This window comes from Pseudoliparis swirei, chromosome 10, assembly GCF_029220125.1.
Source record: "Pseudoliparis swirei isolate HS2019 ecotype Mariana Trench chromosome 10, NWPU_hadal_v1, whole genome shotgun sequence".
NCBI lineage: Eukaryota > Metazoa > Chordata > Actinopteri > Perciformes > Liparidae > Pseudoliparis > Pseudoliparis swirei.
The window spans coordinates 8795616-8813866 of NC_079397.1; the positions used below are offsets into that span (position 1 = coordinate 8795616).

Here is an 18251-nt window from a genome sequence, read left to right on the forward strand (position 1 = left end):
TTGTTCTCAAACACTGTATTGTGTTTAATACACGGTGACGCTCATTCAATTAAGTTTAACCTTTGTTATAATGTTAATTATTTGTAGAAACAAGTCACGTGTAACAATGTGTAAATGCATTGCAGTCATGTTCTATATATACATACATCCCCCCCCCCCCTCTGTTAACCCTCTCTCTCCCAAGTAGGACCCTACAACTACATTCAATATTCCATTCAGATTTCCATTACTTTTCCATAACTTTTGGGATTGTATTTTTTTTCCACGACTTTTCCAGGCCTGGAAAAAAAACATTTTAAAATCCCATGATTTTTCCAGGTTTTCCATGCCCATACAAACCCTGCTTGGTGACTTTTGAAGTTATATTTTGTCTAATTCAAGGTCAGATCCGATGTAATAAATGAGATTGGAGGTCCCCAGATTCTGTCATTCAAAAACACACAACACGGTACACGTTGAGGTTTATTCCACACTAAATTGATTGACTTTAATCACAAGGAAAGGTTTCGGGTGCCTGGCCGTGTCACTAATGTGACGTCACGGCAGGTCTGGTGGGCCACTTTCAAACACTCGCACCACGTCTGGTTTCCTGGCGTGCTGCATCGCGGTCGCGCCACACGTGTCCTCAGAGTCTCGGAGTCCCAGCTGCAGGAGGGTCCTGGCGGCGGCGGCATGCTGCCCAATGCAGGCCATGTGAAGGGCTGGTGGAGAAAGAGAGGAGAGCACACAGGATGACCTTTGACCCTTGGGGAGGCCATTTTTTACATTTTCAAAACTGTCGCATTGAATGTGGATCCCCCATTGGCTGTCACTCTTGAGCTGCTCCACATGTAATAATCACACATCATTTGGCAGCCTTTATGTTTTTATATTATTTGTAGGGCTGTGTAAACGATTAAAAATTTTAATCGGGTTAATCACAGGTTTTTGTGGATTAATCATGATTAATCACATATTACCGATATTCTCGGTATATTTTGTGAGAACATAGAGATTTATGACAAAAGACGGATATATACATTTATACATTCTTCTATACAATGGTGCTGCAACTCAGCAGTTATTTAGCAGTTTTCTTCCATATGGAACATTAATACATCTTCATCCTAAACAGAATGTTTAACCCTCCTGTTACCTTTCGGGTCAATTTGACCCCATGCAATGTTTGATGTCGGTGTTCTTTGGGGTCAATTTGACCCCAGGCTGTTTTTCACTGTGTCAAACATATAAGAAATATCAACTTTTTTATTTATTTAAAGGGCTATTTAGGTAGTCAACAAACAAACATAAAGTACCTCACACTTAAACTTGGGAAGCAATATTAATTCTAATAATTTTCTGGAGGTTTTAATTGCTGGGGTCAAATTGACGCCGAGGGTAAAATATGTTAGTAAATGTAAAGGTAACAGGAGGGTTAAACAGAACATTTTTCTCTTGTTTGTCAACCATTAACTCCACCATGATACAATCTAAAGGCCTCTAGTCTTCCTCTAGCAGCTGCTGAGGCAAACTGACTGTGGGTTTTCTTCATGAACTGGGCCGTGATGAAAGGGACGGCGCGGACACCGCTGCAAAGCTGAAACCTCACCGGCCCGGACAGGTGGACAGATTGACAAGTGACTTTTTGCTCGGTCGATGCGCGCGCGGAGCTCTGTGGCGGCGAGACGGAGATCGATAAGTGTTAACGCAACGCGAAGAGACAGAAATGACATGCTGCTGTGGAGATACGATCAACAACAGACGTTTAGTTTAATAAAAGAACAAAGACGTGCTATAGAGAACATGTCAGGGGGCGGGCCAATCTTTTTAATGTCATGCGATCTACCAACACTACGCCGCGATCGACTGGCAGGTCGCGATCGACGTGTTGAGACCCCTGATCTACAGGAAGTAAAAGTCGTAACAAGGTTTCCGTAGGTGAACCTGCGGAAGGATCATTACCGATGAACAGACCGTCTGCATGAGAGCGGACAGAGTTCAGATTGAAGTGGTGGATTGGAAGCTCATTCTGCGCATGCGTTAAATGCGTTAAAAAAAACCAACTAGTTAAACCTGTAATTGAATTAACTGAGTTAACGCGTTATTTTTCACAGCACTAATTATTTGTATTTATTATTGTCACCTGCTGAGAAACACACTCTGGTTATCGGGAGCTCTATAGTCAGGAACGTGAAAATAGCGAAGCCGCGGACCAGAGTCGTGTGCCTCCCGGGGGCCAGAGCGGGCGACGTGGAGTCTTGTTTGAAATTGCTGGCTAAGGACAAGCGGAGATACAGTCAGATTGTAATACACGCTGGCGGTAATGACTCCCGACTATGCCGGTCGGAAGTCACTAAAACGAATGTGGAATCGGTGTGTGCTTATGCCAAGACGATGTCGGACTCCGTAGTTTTCTCTGGTCCTCTCCCCAATTTGATCAATGATGACATGTATAGCCGCATGTCGTCATTCAACCGCTGGCTGTCGAGGTGGTGCCCAGCGAATAATGTGGGCTACGTAGACAACTGGAAGCCTTTCTGGGGGAAACCTGATCTGATGAGGAGAGACGGCATCCATCCCACGTTGGACGGAGCGCATCTCATTTCTGCGAACATGAACAAGTTGATCACCGGACTTAATCCATGACAACCCAGGGTTCAGATCAGGAACCGGGAGCAGAGTTGTAGTTTAACATCCTTCTCTGCTCTTCCATTCGAGCAGTTACCCACCCACAACTCTAGAGTAGAGACTGTGTCTGTCCCACGGCCACTTCAATTAAATAAATCAAAAGTAAACAGAAGAGGAGTCGTACAAAATAACAGTATACAAGTTAACACCATCTATTACACCTGTCCATCCTGGAGAGGGATCCTCCTCTGTTGCTCTCCTGAAGGTTTCTTCCCTTTTTTCCCCGTGTAGGGTTATTTGGGAGTTTTTCCTGAACCGATGTGAGGTTCTGGACAGGGATTTATATGTACAGATTGTATAGGCAAAATTTGTAATTTGTGAGAATGGGCTATACAAAATTGGAATTGAAAATATGAATTAAATATTTCCTCACGATCAGATTTAGGGAACAATCTAATATTGTCACAGTGTTCTCAAATGAACTGTATAAATAATCATACCTGCAAACTCATGAGGGGTGAGAAAGGTGACAACGGGGGGGACTTTCTTTTTGTTGTTGTCACGACATCCACGTTGTTTGAAGCCTCAAAGCTTTTAGAACCACAACTACGGTCATTTTATTGTTCTGACCACAAATTGAAATAATGATAAACAGTTTAAGAACAAAAGGTCCTCCTCTGACTCAGCCCTGTAATGATAGTAGGAACAAATATACATTGTCATTTTATATAATATGGTTAAAGTCATTCATGAACCAACTTCCTTTGTTTTGCCTGAACATTCCTCATGGACTTCTCCCTGAATCTGTTCTGTCTCTACCTGTTTGTCACGATACTCATATTATAACTTCTATACATATTACATACCTGCCATAAATATCATGATACCCGATACCAGAATTCAATACCATAAAAACAATATGGTACCATAAATACGAGACTGGTATATTTATCTATAATAGTAATAAATGAAACATCTGTATGGATCACTTTTTACCAACTTGTTCAACACTTAACAAATGTCAGTAATATTAGTCTTAATACAGCAGGATATGAATGAAACTACATGGTTCCATCATAGCATTGATTATACACTATGAGGCCGTTAGTCTCTGACCAGATGATACACAGTTCATCAGGATGAGCAGCTGGAGAGTTACACAACTTTACACACTGAAACATTTACCTTCTGGCATCTTTTCTTTTTTTTAAAGCCAAAAATTCCGCCACTTAACGCCTCTCTGTGAGCGCAGACAGCTCGACACGGAGCGGCTCTGATCGCTCTCTTGATGAAGTGTCGATCCTAAAGATATGCTAAATCACATCGTGTTTAACGTACGGTACTTCGTTAGCATCGCTACACCGTGCAGCGTGACGGCAGCAGATGTAGCGGCTAACATTCAAGCTAACCTAACTTCCCAAACGCTGAAGACATCTTGACGCTGATTGGCCGAGACGCGACACGTCCCATCAAAGATGTTTTATTGAGAAGAGCTCCACTCCACATTTTCTCCGCGTCTCACTGCAATCTCAACGGCAGCGGGCCAGGTGACCCCCCCCCCCCCCAAAAAAAAAAAACTCTTCGGATCTCCACGATTCACGTGGATGACCTATTTTGAGTTCAAAACGGTGAATTTCACCGAAAGGTTACAAGTTTGCAGGTATGAATAATAGTGAAAAGGACACAAAATGACAGAAGGTCGATTAGCCTGATTTAATTATGTGCTTTTCTCTGAACTTGAATTTTCATCGTTGGTTATTTACTCTTGAATAGTAATATTATGAAAGAGATACTTTAGATTGTAAAGCTTGCATTTGATCCAATGCTTACCGGTTCTTCCCTTTTGGTCCCGAGCGTGAAGATCAGCCCCGAGCTCCAGCAGAGTGTGTATCGTGGACGTGTGGCCCTCCTGGAAAACACACATTGTGTGAGGAAGGAGAGCATGTTTGCATATGGTGCAATGTACATGGTTGGTCTTGAATATTTCCATATTGTAATCTGATTACTGGCACTATTGTGTACACAACGATGGCATCAGTTATAGAGAGTGATAGATAATATCACATATGCTCAATTCAATTCAGTTTATTTTGCTAACTCCCCTCAGAGGGCTTTACAATCTGTACACACACGACATCCCTGACCTTTGACCTCATATCAGATCAGATCAGATCAGGGAAAAACTCCCAAAATGAGAATCTGTGTACCCCCTTAAGGTACAAGCAGGGTTCATACACATGTTGACCAATGGATTTCCAGGACTTTTCCAGGACTTTAAACCAAATTTCCATGACCAAACATTTTGTGAAATCTCGGTGTATACTAGAAAATTACGTATTTAAACTAACAATGACAATTCCAAACCATACAGTATAACCTTAAATGACACAAATGAATGAGAGACAATAGTTTGATTAAAAAATAAACATTTATATATTTTCAGTTACGGTGCGTTCACTTGCAGCGCTGAGAGTATGAAAGCGTGTCATTCTTTTAAAAGCATATTCATTATTTAAAACTCAGCGTAAATGCACATATATGAATAGAACACGACTTTTCCTAAACTTTGAGGATTTTTTTCTCTTTCAAGGACTTTTTCAGGCCTGGAATAAACCATTTAAAATTCCATGACTTGTCCAGGTTTTCCATGACCCTACTGACCCTGTACAAGCACCCTGGTTACTGCTCTGACCTTTGCAGCGTAATGCAGGGCGGTGAGCTGGACAGCGGTGGCCTTCTGGTTCACGTCGACACGTAAGTCCCGCACCAGGAACCGCAGCGCCTCCTCCTGGCCGGTGACGGCGACTTGGTGCAGCGCCTGAGCCCCGAGCACGTCAGCCGCCGTTGGAGATGCCTACAGCACGCACGCACACACACACACACACACACACACACACACACACACACACACGGTGCACATGAATACCTCTATTTCTGCAGAAGCCGAGGTGGTCACTGAACTGAAAGGCCTCGTTGTACCTGGTGTTTCTCTAGAAGCAGCCGGGCCACGGACACGTGTCCGTTCCTGACAGCGTCCATGAAAGGAGTGACCCCACAGCTGTCAGTGCAGCCTGGGACGTAGCCACATCTGGAAGAAAGAGGGACAAGGTGACCAGGGGCCTCATTCATAACGGCGTGCGTAGGATTTGCGTAGGAAGGTTGCTTACGTAGTAGAAAGCAAAAAAATAGGTACAAAAAATTTACGCCATTTTCCCATTCATAAAACCTTGCGTAAATGCGAGGGAAGTGCGTACCGCACATCCTACGCCGGTTTCCCTTTATAAATCACAATCAACTTGAAATGCGGAGCAGCTTTTATGGTCTTCCGTCACACCCATATTTGCCCATAAATAGTCATTGATACCATAATGAATATTCATCAAACTACACACAAACTACATCGAACATGGCAAACAAGGAAAAGAGGCAAAAAGAAACTTTAACAACTGTGAAGTAGAAATCCTTGTCGGAGAATCGAGACGAGGCAACACATTTGTTTGGTGGCCATAGCATTGGCGTAACAAATGCCAAAAGGCAAGAGAGTGGCAGCATGTGACAGATGCTGTCAACGCTGCATCAGCACAGGGTCGCACTGTTGCGGAAATCAAAAGAAGTGGTCCGACATTTAGGTGGGCGCTAAAACGCCTGGCATCACACAGGCAGAGTGTAAAGTGTGGGAACAGGAGCACCGGAGCTCACCCCTATGGATGAAAGGCTGGCCGGTATAATCGGCGAGTCCCTGCTGAGTGGAGTGGTGACGGAGGCAGATGGGGACACTGATGTTAAGGTTGCACCGACTGAACTAGGTAACCACATTTATATACCCGTGTTTGAAATGAGAGTAAACCAAATGTATTCAAGTTGTGTGATATCTGCTGGTATGTAAATAAAACAATACGTGTATTTCGAAAAACAAATCATAACTTTATTAAGAAAAAAGAATTAACAAGATGCTGGTTCCACCAGGGTAGGAGGACCTCGCGAGGAACCTCGTGCCTCGAGCCCCGCTGCCTCCACGGGCACGGCACCTCCTGCCTCCACGGGCACGGCACCTCCTGCCTCCACGGGCACGGCACCTCGTGCCTCGAGCCCCGCTGCCTCCACGGGCACGGCACCTCCTGCCTCCACGGGCACGGCACCTCGTGCCTCGAGCCCCGGGCCCGGCGTCTCCACAGCACCTCCTGCGCAGCCCTCCAGCAGCGGCCGTGTCCTCACAGATGCAGTCCTGCAGAATCAGAGGGACACACTTGCTGCAGTACACGAGGTTGCAAGAGAGCTGGGACAAATTCGTCATGTGTTGGGAGAAATATGCACTTGTTTAAAAGATATAGCCAATAAATAAGTTGTTTCAATACCTTGTTGTGTGTGTAGATTGTTACGCATCACATCCAGACGCTGTTGAACTCCACCTGGGTGTGGGTGTGGATGTGCATGGGGAAGGGGTCTGGCTCGTGGCGGTACATGCAGCCTCAGGGGTAACGGCACATTTTAAGGAGTGCCAAATTGTGCAGCACAGCACACGGCCTCACAATTTGGCACACCTTCAAATCAAATCAAATTTTATTTATATAGCACATTTAAAATAGATTTTCGGTCGAACCAAAGTGCTGCACATGCCTTGTCCGGTTTATAGCAAAGCTTTCCTCCTGTGGCATCGAGGCAGCGCCACCTGCCCTTTAGCAGGCCTATTGAGCGCTCTACCACAGCTCGTGCCTGGCTGTGGCGAGTGTTGTAATTTCGCTCCTCTGCGCTCTGCGGGTTGTTGAACGGGGTGAGCAGCCACCGCTTGAAGGGATATCCACTGTCACCTGTAGTGTTGATACATAGGTTATATAACGCAGCATATATACATTATTAATTATTTAGAGTTTTAAAATCTTACCCAAAAGATACCCATCACGCACAGCTCCAGCCTCAAGTCGGCCAACACTGCTGTTTCGCCAAATGAAGGAGTCGTGCGTTGACCCAGGCCACCGAGCAACCACATTGGTGAACAGCATGTTAGCATCACATATAATTTGGACATTAATCGAATGAAAGTGCTTTCGATTAACGAATGCACTTTCATTGATACTGGGTGCCCTTACAGCAATGTGAGTGCAGTCAATGGCACCGATTACATTTGTGAAACCGGACATTGCTGCAAATTGCATTTTTATTTGCCTGCTCATCCACCGTGTAAGGAAACTTTATGTATAAAGGCGACAACGCAATTATACCTCCCAACACATCTGGCATAATACGGCTGAGGGTGGGCTGGGATATCCCGACCTATCAGCCATTTCCTCTGAAACGTGCGGTTGCCAGAAATCCAAGTGTTGTCAATACTTGGATTGGAACCGCACGGCTCGGTTCCTTCGGTGCTCCGCTCTAACTCCGGACCCAACACAGCACACAGCTCTAGTAAACGGCTCTTGAAGTCGGAACCGGCTCATGAGCCACTCATCATCATTGGCCAGCAAATCTTGCCGGTCTCTGAAATTACGCACCCTCCACACTCTTCCATTTGCCAAGTCCTCTAATAGTGCCAAATCAGCCATTGTGCGTCATTACGCATTGTGGCACGTCATTTTATACACACCCGGCCACCTGATTGTATATGATAAGGTACAGGTGGTGAAATGACCCTGCTTTTATTGACTGGTCCATTTGCTAGCCATAATAAGACGGAGATTCGTCCTAATCATAAGGAATATTAATAGTTATATGGCTTCCTTTTCACTCTATATGTAAGGCACCTAAAGCTGAATCTGTGTTAACCCTTGTTTTAGCCTGCTACTGTTAGAAGTTATTATCGATAATTGATTTTAGACCATGAAGCCTTCCTAATCACAGAAACGTATATAGTTGCACACCGAGGTGTGCCCGTCACCAGACGCACATGATATATCAGTATAGACGTAATTCTGTCCTCCTGCTTACCGCATCATTTATGAGAATACATTTCATAACATTAACACAACATATTCGAGGTGGTTTTAAATAACATATCCGTATTTATTTATTTCTCCAAGTTATGTGTCTGTGTGCACTGAGGAGTCGCAACAGAAGTTTGTTTAATCATTTTAAGATTGGCTTTAATCAATGTTTGAAAAGTAGTCCTTCATATGATAAATGAGTAACATATTGATGGTATTATTTCCACATATTTCTCTCCATTCTTCCTTCTGCCAACGGTGTCGCAGTTTCTCGTCTCTCCTGTTGTTGTGCTTAGTGCGTACGCATGGGTTCGAGTTTGCGTGGAGGACCGCACCTTTTCCAGTCAAGTTAGTATTTTATAAATCGCAAACCTTGCGTAGAAACGGCGTACGCCATTTTTTCTTGCGTAAATCCCTTTATAAATGAGGCCCCAGGTCAAGGTGAGGGTCAGTCACACAGAAATATATCTGTGAGCTGCAAATCACTTTAAATCTCAGAAAGTACGGGGCTATATGTAAATGACTGAGAAGGTTCCGTTAAAAATGGTGACTATTTCCCGTAAACCTTTGTAAGTGACGTTGTATGTTTTGGGTCCTTTTATTTTGAAGCTCTTCTGGCAAGACAGGAAGTAGATGTAAATCTCCTAACATGACTTCGCAAAAAGTTCGTTATTTGAGGGAGTACTGAAGGAAAAAGTGTTCATGAGTATTTTTCTTACTCCATGAACTGCTAAGCACCGAGCTGGAACGGGAACAAGGTACTTTGTGTTTTATTTGGTCTTTGACGACATGTTTAGTGACTTTATTCTTTAATTAACTTGTAAAATATATTGTGATGAGATGCTAATGCTAGATTTTAGTATATACGTATATAAGAAAGAAAAAATGTTGTGATTAATATCCACGTGTATGTATGAATGTCATCTAATTAATGTTTACACTCGTAAGAGCTCATTTCTGTTTTATTTGTTCCATTAGCTCTTACGGTGATTTCTGGAAATTAAATAGAAAAAAAGAAACTCTTAAATGTATGTCTGTCAATAAGACTCATGCTTGAAAATGAATAAAGGAAATTGTGGAAACATCAGAACGCTTCACTATTGTCCGGCTGGGGACCGCTACACGATATTTATCCCATATAAAAATGAACACTGACCTTTGACTTTTCTAATTAGTTAAACCACAAGTGCAGGTGGACGTTTGCGCCACATTTGAAATGTGTTCACATCAACTTAAAAAATGGAATACACTTGCACGCAGCTGAAATTTAGCCTTAGCTAACGTTGACACATTTACCCCTGGGTTGATTAATGTGTACGGTCCCTGTACAAATAAATAAATAAATGATAAAAATGATAAATGATAAACTTGACTTTCCATGCAGTGGGTTTAATGTACACACTACCAACCTACACACAGAAAAATGAAAGTGCCATCTGGAACCGCAAATGGTTCTTCAGAGTGCTGCCAGAGAAGAACCATTTTTGGTTCCACAAAGAATCTTTCAAACCAGGGTTCTTTCATGAACCATTTCCATAAATAGTTATTCAAAAAACCTATAAAGGTGTCTCAAAGAACCTTGAAAAAATGGTTCTTTAAGGCACCATTTCCGGTTCCACAAAGAACCTTTCAAACCAGGGTTCTTTAATGAACCATTTCCTTTCAGAGTTCTTCAAAGAACCTATAAAGGTATCCAAAAATAAGCTTTAAAAGATGGTTCTTTAAGGCACCATTTCTGGTTCCACAAAGAACCTTTCAAACCAGGGTTCTTTAAAGAACCATTTCCTTAAAGAGTTATTCAAAGGTGCCTCAAACCAAAAATGGTTCTTCAGTAGGTGATGGTTCTTCGTAGAACCACAAAGCCTTTTAAGGAACCATTTAAGAGCCATTATTTTTCTGTGCTTACCTCTCCAGCAAGATCCGAACAACCTCCTCACGGCCGTGCATCGCTGGGAGGGGAACAGAGAGAGAGAGAGAGAGCTGTTTATGATCTGAGGATGAACACAAAAGTTCCCTCGCACTACAGGAGAAAACATGATGTCACTTATGTAATCTCCAAGTGTGTGTGTGTAGTGGGCTTCGGTATCCGTGGGGACCGTGAGGATGATTTCTACCTGCAGTGTGCAGCGGAGTCCTGCGCGTCTTGCTCGCCGTCCTCCAGACGTCCGGTGCGGCAATGAGCAGGTGGCGGACGACGGGGGGGTCGCCCTCCCTGCAGGCGACGTGGAACGAGTTCCAGCCGTCCTTGTTTTGCAGCGCGGGATCGGCGCCGCGGCGCAGCAGCTCCTGGACCACGCCGAGGTTCCTCCGGGTGCAGGCCATCATCAGCGGAGTCCTGAGAGAAGAGGCAACCAATGAAATCAGGTGTTGGCAGTCCAAGAACAAGCTCACGTCAATAAACAGTGAGGACAGTTTTCGGGGGGGATATCGGGGTCTCTACCTCCTTCTGTCTCATGGATTGTGGAGGTCTAGATCGCGGTCCATGCCTACGACGAATTATTCATACATTCTAATGTGTTTATGTTACTCTGTAACTCTGTCCATCTGGTCACTTGACATATATTCTTTTGTCCATCCTGGAGAGGGATCCTCCTCTGTTGCTCTCCTGAAGGGTTCTTCACTTGTTTCCCCCGTGAGAGGGTTTTATTTCTATTTCTTGGGAGTTTTTCCTGATCTGATATGAGGTCAAAGGTCAGGGATGTCTTATGTGTACAGATTTTAAAGCCCTCTGAGGGGAGTTTGTAATTTGTGATATTGAGCTGTATAAAATAAACTGAATCAAATATAGTAAATATATAGAATTTTTAAAAAGAAATTAACTTTTCAATAAAAATATAATGATATGAAGCCACCATATATAATGAGGGGGGGGGGGGGGAAGATACTTGCAAATAGAAGAATATACTTTAGTATATACTATAATTTGCAAATAGTTTAGGATAAATAAAATGCCTTTTTTTAAATTTTCAATTAAACTAATAGAACAGTCACCATCAAATTAACTGGACATTTTATTAAAAATATAACGGTATGAAGAAAAAAAGGTCTCTTTCGAGCCGGATTTGAACCAGCGACCTAAGGATCTCAGCCTGTTACCTCTACAGTCCTCCGCTCTACCAACTGAGCTATCGAAAGGAACTGATACACCACCCACAACAGTTCATTTTTAAAGCCGAAAGAGGGCGCTACATGTGTGCACGCAGGTGTGCACGCGCACGCTCACGCTCACACTCACCAGTCGGCTTTCTTCAAGCTGTCCACCGCGGCTCCCTCCCGAAGCAGATAGCTAACACACGCCTGGTGGCTCATGGAAGCGGCTTCGTGCAGCGGCCTCTTGTAGTCGTTGTTGTGCACCTCCACGTCCGCGCCGAGCTGCTTCACCAGATACTCCACGATGTCCAGGTGTCCCCGCCGGGCGGCGTAGTGCAGCAGGGTGTCCCCCGACCGACCGAAGTGCGTGCTGCCGGCGGTCTGAACCGCCGCCGAGCCGCCTGAAGATATCGCTTCCTCCATGGAGCTCAGCGGTCCCTCCTGCGCGAGCTTTACCAGCAGCCTGCACGCGCCTTCGTCCATGTTGAAGGCCGCAGCGAGAACACAACGAGTCAAGATGACAGAACAGTCAGCTGGGCTTCTTGAAGACATGCTTGAAAGCGTTGTTTACGTTGTTTACGTTGAATAACAATTATGTGGCCGACTATGACCGTACGCTGTTAATCCTGTCCACCCATATGCAGTTCCTACATGTTAACACAAGGTGGCACATTAACATTAAAAGGCATTATTAAAACATGTTGACCAATGGATTTCCAGGACTTTTCCAGGACTTTAAACCAGATTTCCATGACCTAACCCATGAAAACGTATTTAAAATAACAATGAGAATTCCAAAGCATTCAGTACAACCTTAAATTACACAAACGAATGAGAGACAATAGTTTGATTAAAAGAATAAACATGGATGTCTTTTCAGTGAAGGTGCGTTCACTTGCAACGCGAAAAATATGTGAGGATGAAAGAGCGTCTGACTATATTTTGAGCGTCATTAATTTAAAAGCATATTCATTATTTAAAACTCAGCTTAAATGTACATATATGAATATAACAAATTTCCATTACTTTTCTAAATCTTTGGGGACATTATTTTTTTCAGGACTTTTCCAAGGCTGGAAATAACCATTAATAACCCTACATATTATATGTAATATGTAAGATCACATCCAAAACCGCCAAAGGCTCCTTCCCCATCTCCTGATCCTCTACTTCTCAGAGCACAGTCATCTTCGAACTCATCCTTCATTTTTTATCTCAACTAACACCTGTACAGTTTCGTCACAGCTTCAATAGCACGGTTATTACCGAGGCAACACAGCCTGTCCACAAGCACTCAAAACCACTTCTGTGGACCCATTTTACAATGAACACACACAGTGTCACTGTGTGACTTCCTAAAGCTGTCGCATGTTGCATTTTAGAATAAATTCAATAACTTCCAACACTAAAAGCAGCGGGGTAGCCACTCCCACACAACTCATCACTGCATCTTTGTTCAAATATATATATATATATATTTTGTTGTTGTTGTTATCACTTACATTTTTTTTTTTGTTTAGACATATTACAAACAATAAATACAAAAATGTCAGACATAAACATAAAATATATATATATACATGCAAACACAAAACAGGACACAATTATATATATATACATACAATATAATATGTATATATACATACATATTTATATATATATACATATATACATGTACACACATACATACATACATACATAAAAATACATACATACCCCAAAAAACAAAAAGAAAACAGAAAAAGAAAAGAAACCCCGGTACCCCCTTAATTATCTTTTACTTGTAAGTGTGTATATAACACCCTGCATCTATATTTCCGTCATGAGTTTGAGCCAATCTGTGAGCGTCAAATATTTGTGATGGACTTTGCATACAGGAATGAAGAGTAATACCACCCCCACGAAGTTGGGGTGTATACAGAACATTACCTTCAGTTGCTTGGAGGTTGTGTAATGGTGACACGCTGTCACTATCTACAAAGATTGCAAATACAATTAACAAACAACCACGATAACATCAACTTAAAGCACATTTAAATATAGTAGGGAGTAAGACATGGAAACATGCATACAAACCAAATAAAATACAAAATTAGGAAGAAGGGATGGAGGGGAGAGGGGGGTGTCTCCCAGTTCACTAGTTCTCTTGTTGGATTGCAGCGCTGTTCAAATAGTTAATAAAAAGTCTTCCAGGTCTCTTCAAAAGATTCACTGGAATCTCTAAGTGCAAATCTGACCTTTGAGAGTTTTATTCAGGATCTCTTTTTAATCAACCAACTGTTGATGTGGGTGGGAGAGCGTGTTTCCACTTAGTATGAGGCGTCTATCTAAAGTAAAGGCCAGGATGCATCGCCCTGTCGATGGCACATTGTGTATTTCCGGTGGTCACTGCATCTTTGAAGGGGGCCAATAATAACCTGTCATGAGGTGTCACGGATGTCGCAGCGAGAGAGGACCCAAATGCCGACATAACTTCTGCAAAACCAATATTTTATTTCCACAAACTAGACAGGACGCCAAAACGCAGACCAAACGGTACGAAGCCACACTGGGAATGAGACGAACAGGGTTTACATACACTTGAATTCTCTGAAGACTAACACCATCCAAGTATTGCCACTTTTCCAAATGCTCTTCTTTGATGAGGTCATCAGTGCTAACAGGCATCCTCTCTGGCAAATCAGAGAATTGTTTTTCCCAGTCGGACTTCAAATCTCTAAATCCGTCAACATGTAACTGGAAACTGTTGCTCCTGGTTCTTAACTGGATTTGGGGTTTCTGTCCATTCAGATTAAGCCTCCTCCTCATCATCAGGTTTTCAGAACAACATGTTGCTGTTGCTGCACTGCCTGGATGTAAAAAAGCATGCAGACTTGGTCTCCCTCATTGGATTTCACCTGTATTGGTACGATAGGCGCTCGGTGAGTCGTTTGTTTGGCACGGCGGTCATTGATTGTGTTGTAACTCTGCAATACTTCCTTCTGGGCACATGACATCTTTTGCTTCTGTCCATCCTGGAGAGGGGTCCTCCTCTGTTGCTCTCCTGAAGGGTTCTTCCCTTTTTTCCCCATGAAAGTTATTTTCTATTTCTTTGGAGTTTTTCCTGATCTGATATGAGGTCAAAGGTCAGGGATGTCTTATGTGTACAGATTGTAAAGCCCTTTAATGGGAGTTTGTAATTTGAGATATTGGGCTGTATAAAATAAACTGAATTGAATATAGTAAATATATAGAATTTAAAAAATAAATTTAACTGGACATTTCAATAAAAATATACCGATATAAAGCCACAATATATAATGGGGGGGGGGGGGGAGATACTTGCAAATAGTAGAATATACTTTAGTCTATACTATAAATCAAATATGTCTTTTTTGAAATTTTCAATTCAACTAATAGAACAGTCACCATCAAATTAACTGAACGTTTTGATAACAAATATATGAAGCCATTCAATGAGGGGGGAAAAGAAACTTGCAAATAGAAGAATATACTTAATTAGTTATATCTGTATTACTTGGGAGATTTTCCTGATCTGATGTAAGGTCAAAGGTCAGGGATGTCGTATGTGTACAGATTGTAAAGCCCTTTGAGGCAAATTTTCAATTTGTGATATTGAGCAAACAGCGGACGTGTTCAATAGAAGTTGTTACAGTAATATGGTGACAAAGTGGTGAGACCTGGGTGAAGATGAATGTCATTGATCTGCCTGACTTCACTCTTTAGTCGTGATGGAGTGCAACTGGAGAAGCACATTTAAGTGGTTAACGAGGTTTGAAAGAAGAAATTCAGACGTCATCCACTGGCTTTACTCACGCTCTGTGCTGTCAGTGGGTAAGCGGCAGAAACCCGGGGAGCTGAGTGCTCCAGGCAGAGAGCGGCAAGGCAACACAGGTACAAATATATATTGTTTCTTGTTTCCGGTGATGTTGCATATCACTGTGGACTTATGTAGAGACTTTGGATCATTTTTTATAAAATACCGTATTGAACACTTTTTAACACTAAATGATTCCAACCATGTCTGATTGACCTCTCCGGTTGTTCTGTGTCCGGGGGGGAGGCAGAGATGGAGGCCTCGCTGGTGGAGGTACATTACCAGCATGCCAGTCTGCACTCTCGTGGGAGTCTGGTGCTTCTTATAATGCTCAGAAAGGCCTTCACTTCCCTTCCTGTGGCACGGCTGTAAAGCACATCCGGCGCCAGGCAGGCGGCCAAAAGAGCTGCGGACAAACTAACCCGGAGGTAAGGAAAGGGCAGATGGCTGGATAGATGACCTGTGGATGGACGTACTGTTGTGGACCAACAGTATGTCTGTTTTTGGGTCTTCAAGGTGTCCCTCAGAGGTCCATATATATATATTGATTTATTTATTTATAAACACTATATATATATACAATTATATGTGTATATTCAAATTCAAATAATGTTGCATGCTTTGTAGAGTAATCCTCCCTTAAACATGTTTTAGGCTGTAATAAGGAGGATTTTTAAGGAACATCCCAAATCCTTTTTGGTCACTTGCCATTGATTATGCAGCCGAAAAAACCTACAGCCAGACCGCTGCTGATTGGTCCATGGACAGGCTGCTGTTGATTGGTCCATGGACAGGCTGCTGCTGATTGGTCCATGGACTATGATGCAAATGAGGACGCTGACTGGCTGAGTCCTCTCCCCGTCTCTACCCTCTGCTACCGGTCTGCATCGGCTCTGTTTGGACACTGCAGGTACATATTTATATATATTAATCTGAATAATGTCCCCGGTTTAGTAAGATATTTTATTAATGTTTCGCTTGAATGTCACTGTGTATGTACTGTTGCTGCCCCCTGATTGTGTCTATTGTTTCTGCGTGTTATGCATTACATATAGCTCAGTACGCGAGACGAAGACCCGTACTGTGTTTCCTGCATGTTGATGTCGGCCCGCTCAGAGGATGGATGCTGTGGATCCGAGGCAGACGTGAGCGCAGCGTCCCTCCTCTCCGCCGCATAGCTGCCTGGCGCCGGGCACACAGCAGCACGGCCCGCGCCACCGGAATGCGGGGATTTAACCTTTAATTCCACCAGTGAGCCGGAAAGGTTTCTCTTTGCCAGGGTATTTACATCTATCCATATGTTTTATATTTATATATATTTACATATTTATATATATAAATTATGGTCCCGACGCTGCTCTCCAGAGGTGATGTGAGCTGGCGCCGCAGAGAGCTGTTCGTGTGCCCGCGGTGCTGATGCGGCTCTAACGGGGAAGCGAGCATGGCTGCCGGGAAGTTGCTGCTCTACGCCGGGCTCTCTCTCTCTCTGTGCGCCCTGGGCATGCTGGCGGTGGCTCTGTGCTCCGACCACTGGTACGAGACGGACGCCCGGAGGTACCGGGAGCGGTGCCGAAGCTTCTCCAGCCGCCGCAAGGACCCGGGCTTCATCTACATCCCCAACAAGAGCCTGCCGCTGCGGGCCGCCAGGAGCGGCGGCGGCGGCCCGCAGCGCCGGGAGGAGAAGCTGCTGCTGGCCCGCAGCCGGCGGCAGTTGTTCGCCATGAGCGCCGCGGATGAGTGCAGCCGGCGGTATAACTCTACCAACATGGGGCTGTGGAGGAAATGCCATCGGCTCGGCTTCGACCAAGGCATCGAGGACCTCATCCGTAAAGGTGAGGATGCTAAAAACAACATGTGTGTGTGTGTGTGTGTGTGTGTGTGTGTGTGAGATGTATATAATGCTGCATTGTGATGATTGTTAATTTGACCAAAGGGCATAACAAGGGCATCCAGATATGTTTCTTGCTTCATGTGGAAAACATAATGTTTTTTTCTCAAGGCTGCCTGAGTGGATATGAAGGTCTTGCTGTGAGAAGAGGGGGTTAATTATGACGTATGTGCCTGCTGGCCTGCTGCCCTGCAACCTCAAACGATGATAAATAAAAAATGCATTTCAGGATGCATGGGCTTGTCAGAAACCACAGGAAAAGGTGAAGGCCACTCAGCTGTTTATGTGAGGTCATGCAGCTTCCACACAGTTATTTCAGTAAGTGGTGATGGAGGCCTCCATCACGTAGGTCTGTGGAGGCTTAATGGTGACTGCATTCATCTAAATTGTTGGTACTTCATAATCCTTCTTTATTTCCATACTCTGGCACACTATGTGTACAGTGTTTTTTATATGCTGGAATAATGCATACAGACAAATTTGTATTTTATGTGTGCACAGCGTGACCATCTTAAAAATGGGGGTGGAGGGAGACGTTGTTAACATTGGGATACATAAGATAACATGTATCCACTGTTATCCACTATTCATTTGGGAATAACATGACAATATAATTCTGAAAAGATACTTGCTATGTTTGGTATCTATTTTTATTTTATTTTATTATTATTCTAAAACCATAACACAACAAATGTTGAGGATGACTTATTTTAATTCCTGCCAACTAAAAAGAGGCAACATGTTATTGTATTTTTACGTGACTGAACATACATTGCCGGTAATCCTTAAATTCCAGGCTACCCCACGTAACGTGATTGCTAGAACAACCTATGACAAAGGTGCAATATTCCTTCTTGTCAGCTGGTTTTGAAACTGAAAATAAACTGGGGCACATTTCTAATATTTACGATTAAATGTGTTTCGTTGTGAC

General features: G+C 43.4%; 2 protein-coding genes and 1 long non-coding RNA gene across 3 annotated transcripts in view; 1 reads left to right on the forward strand and 2 right to left on the reverse strand.

The window, feature by feature from the left end:
• Positions 1-449: 449 nt before the first annotated feature.
• Positions 450-12238, reverse strand: ankrd16 (ankyrin repeat domain 16). Its single transcript, XM_056425273.1, has 7 exons — positions 11761-12238; positions 10640-10860; positions 10432-10474; positions 5587-5695; positions 5300-5461; positions 4438-4516; positions 450-701 (listed from the first exon to the last, which is right to left on the reverse strand). Exons 1-7 carry the CDS (start codon positions 12165-12167, stop codon positions 538-540), a joined length of 1185 nt encoding a protein of 394 aa, XP_056281248.1. The 5' UTR covers positions 12168-12238; the 3' UTR covers positions 450-537.
• Positions 6507-6969, reverse strand: LOC130200762 (uncharacterized). The gene is made up of 2 exons (XR_008833075.1): positions 6684-6969; positions 6507-6635 (listed from the first exon to the last, which is right to left on the reverse strand). It is a non-coding gene; the product is annotated as an uncharacterized LOC130200762 (long non-coding RNA).
• Positions 12239-16281: 4043 nt separating the features above from the next.
• tmem178bb (transmembrane protein 178Bb) overlaps positions 16282-18251 on the forward strand; it is a 29552-nt gene continuing 27582 nt past the window's right edge. The window contains exons 1-3 of the mRNA XM_056425333.1: positions 16282-16342; positions 16488-16712; positions 16798-17264. Of these exons, the coding sequence (XP_056281308.1) occupies positions 16874-17264 (391 nt within the window). The 5' untranslated portion in view covers positions 16282-16342; positions 16488-16712; positions 16798-16873. The remainder of the gene's footprint in view (positions 16343-16487; positions 16713-16797; positions 17265-18251) is intronic.

What these genes read in the sequence shown, in the direction of transcription:
- ankrd16 (XM_056425273.1), bottom strand. Translation starts at nt 12,167, where the DNA reads ATGTCTTCAAGAAGCCCAGCTGACTGTTCTGTCATCTTGACTCGTTGT. An exon ending in TGCTTCTAGAGAAACACCAG is followed by an intron (nt 5,462 to 5,586) that starts GTACAACGAGGC and finishes TGCGTGCTGTAG; the next exon opens with GCATCTCCAACGGCGGCTGA. An exon ending in GGACCAAAAGGGAAGAACCG is followed by an intron (nt 702 to 4,437) that starts GTAAGCATTGGA and finishes TTTCTCCACCAG; the next exon opens with CCCTTCACATGGCCTGCATT.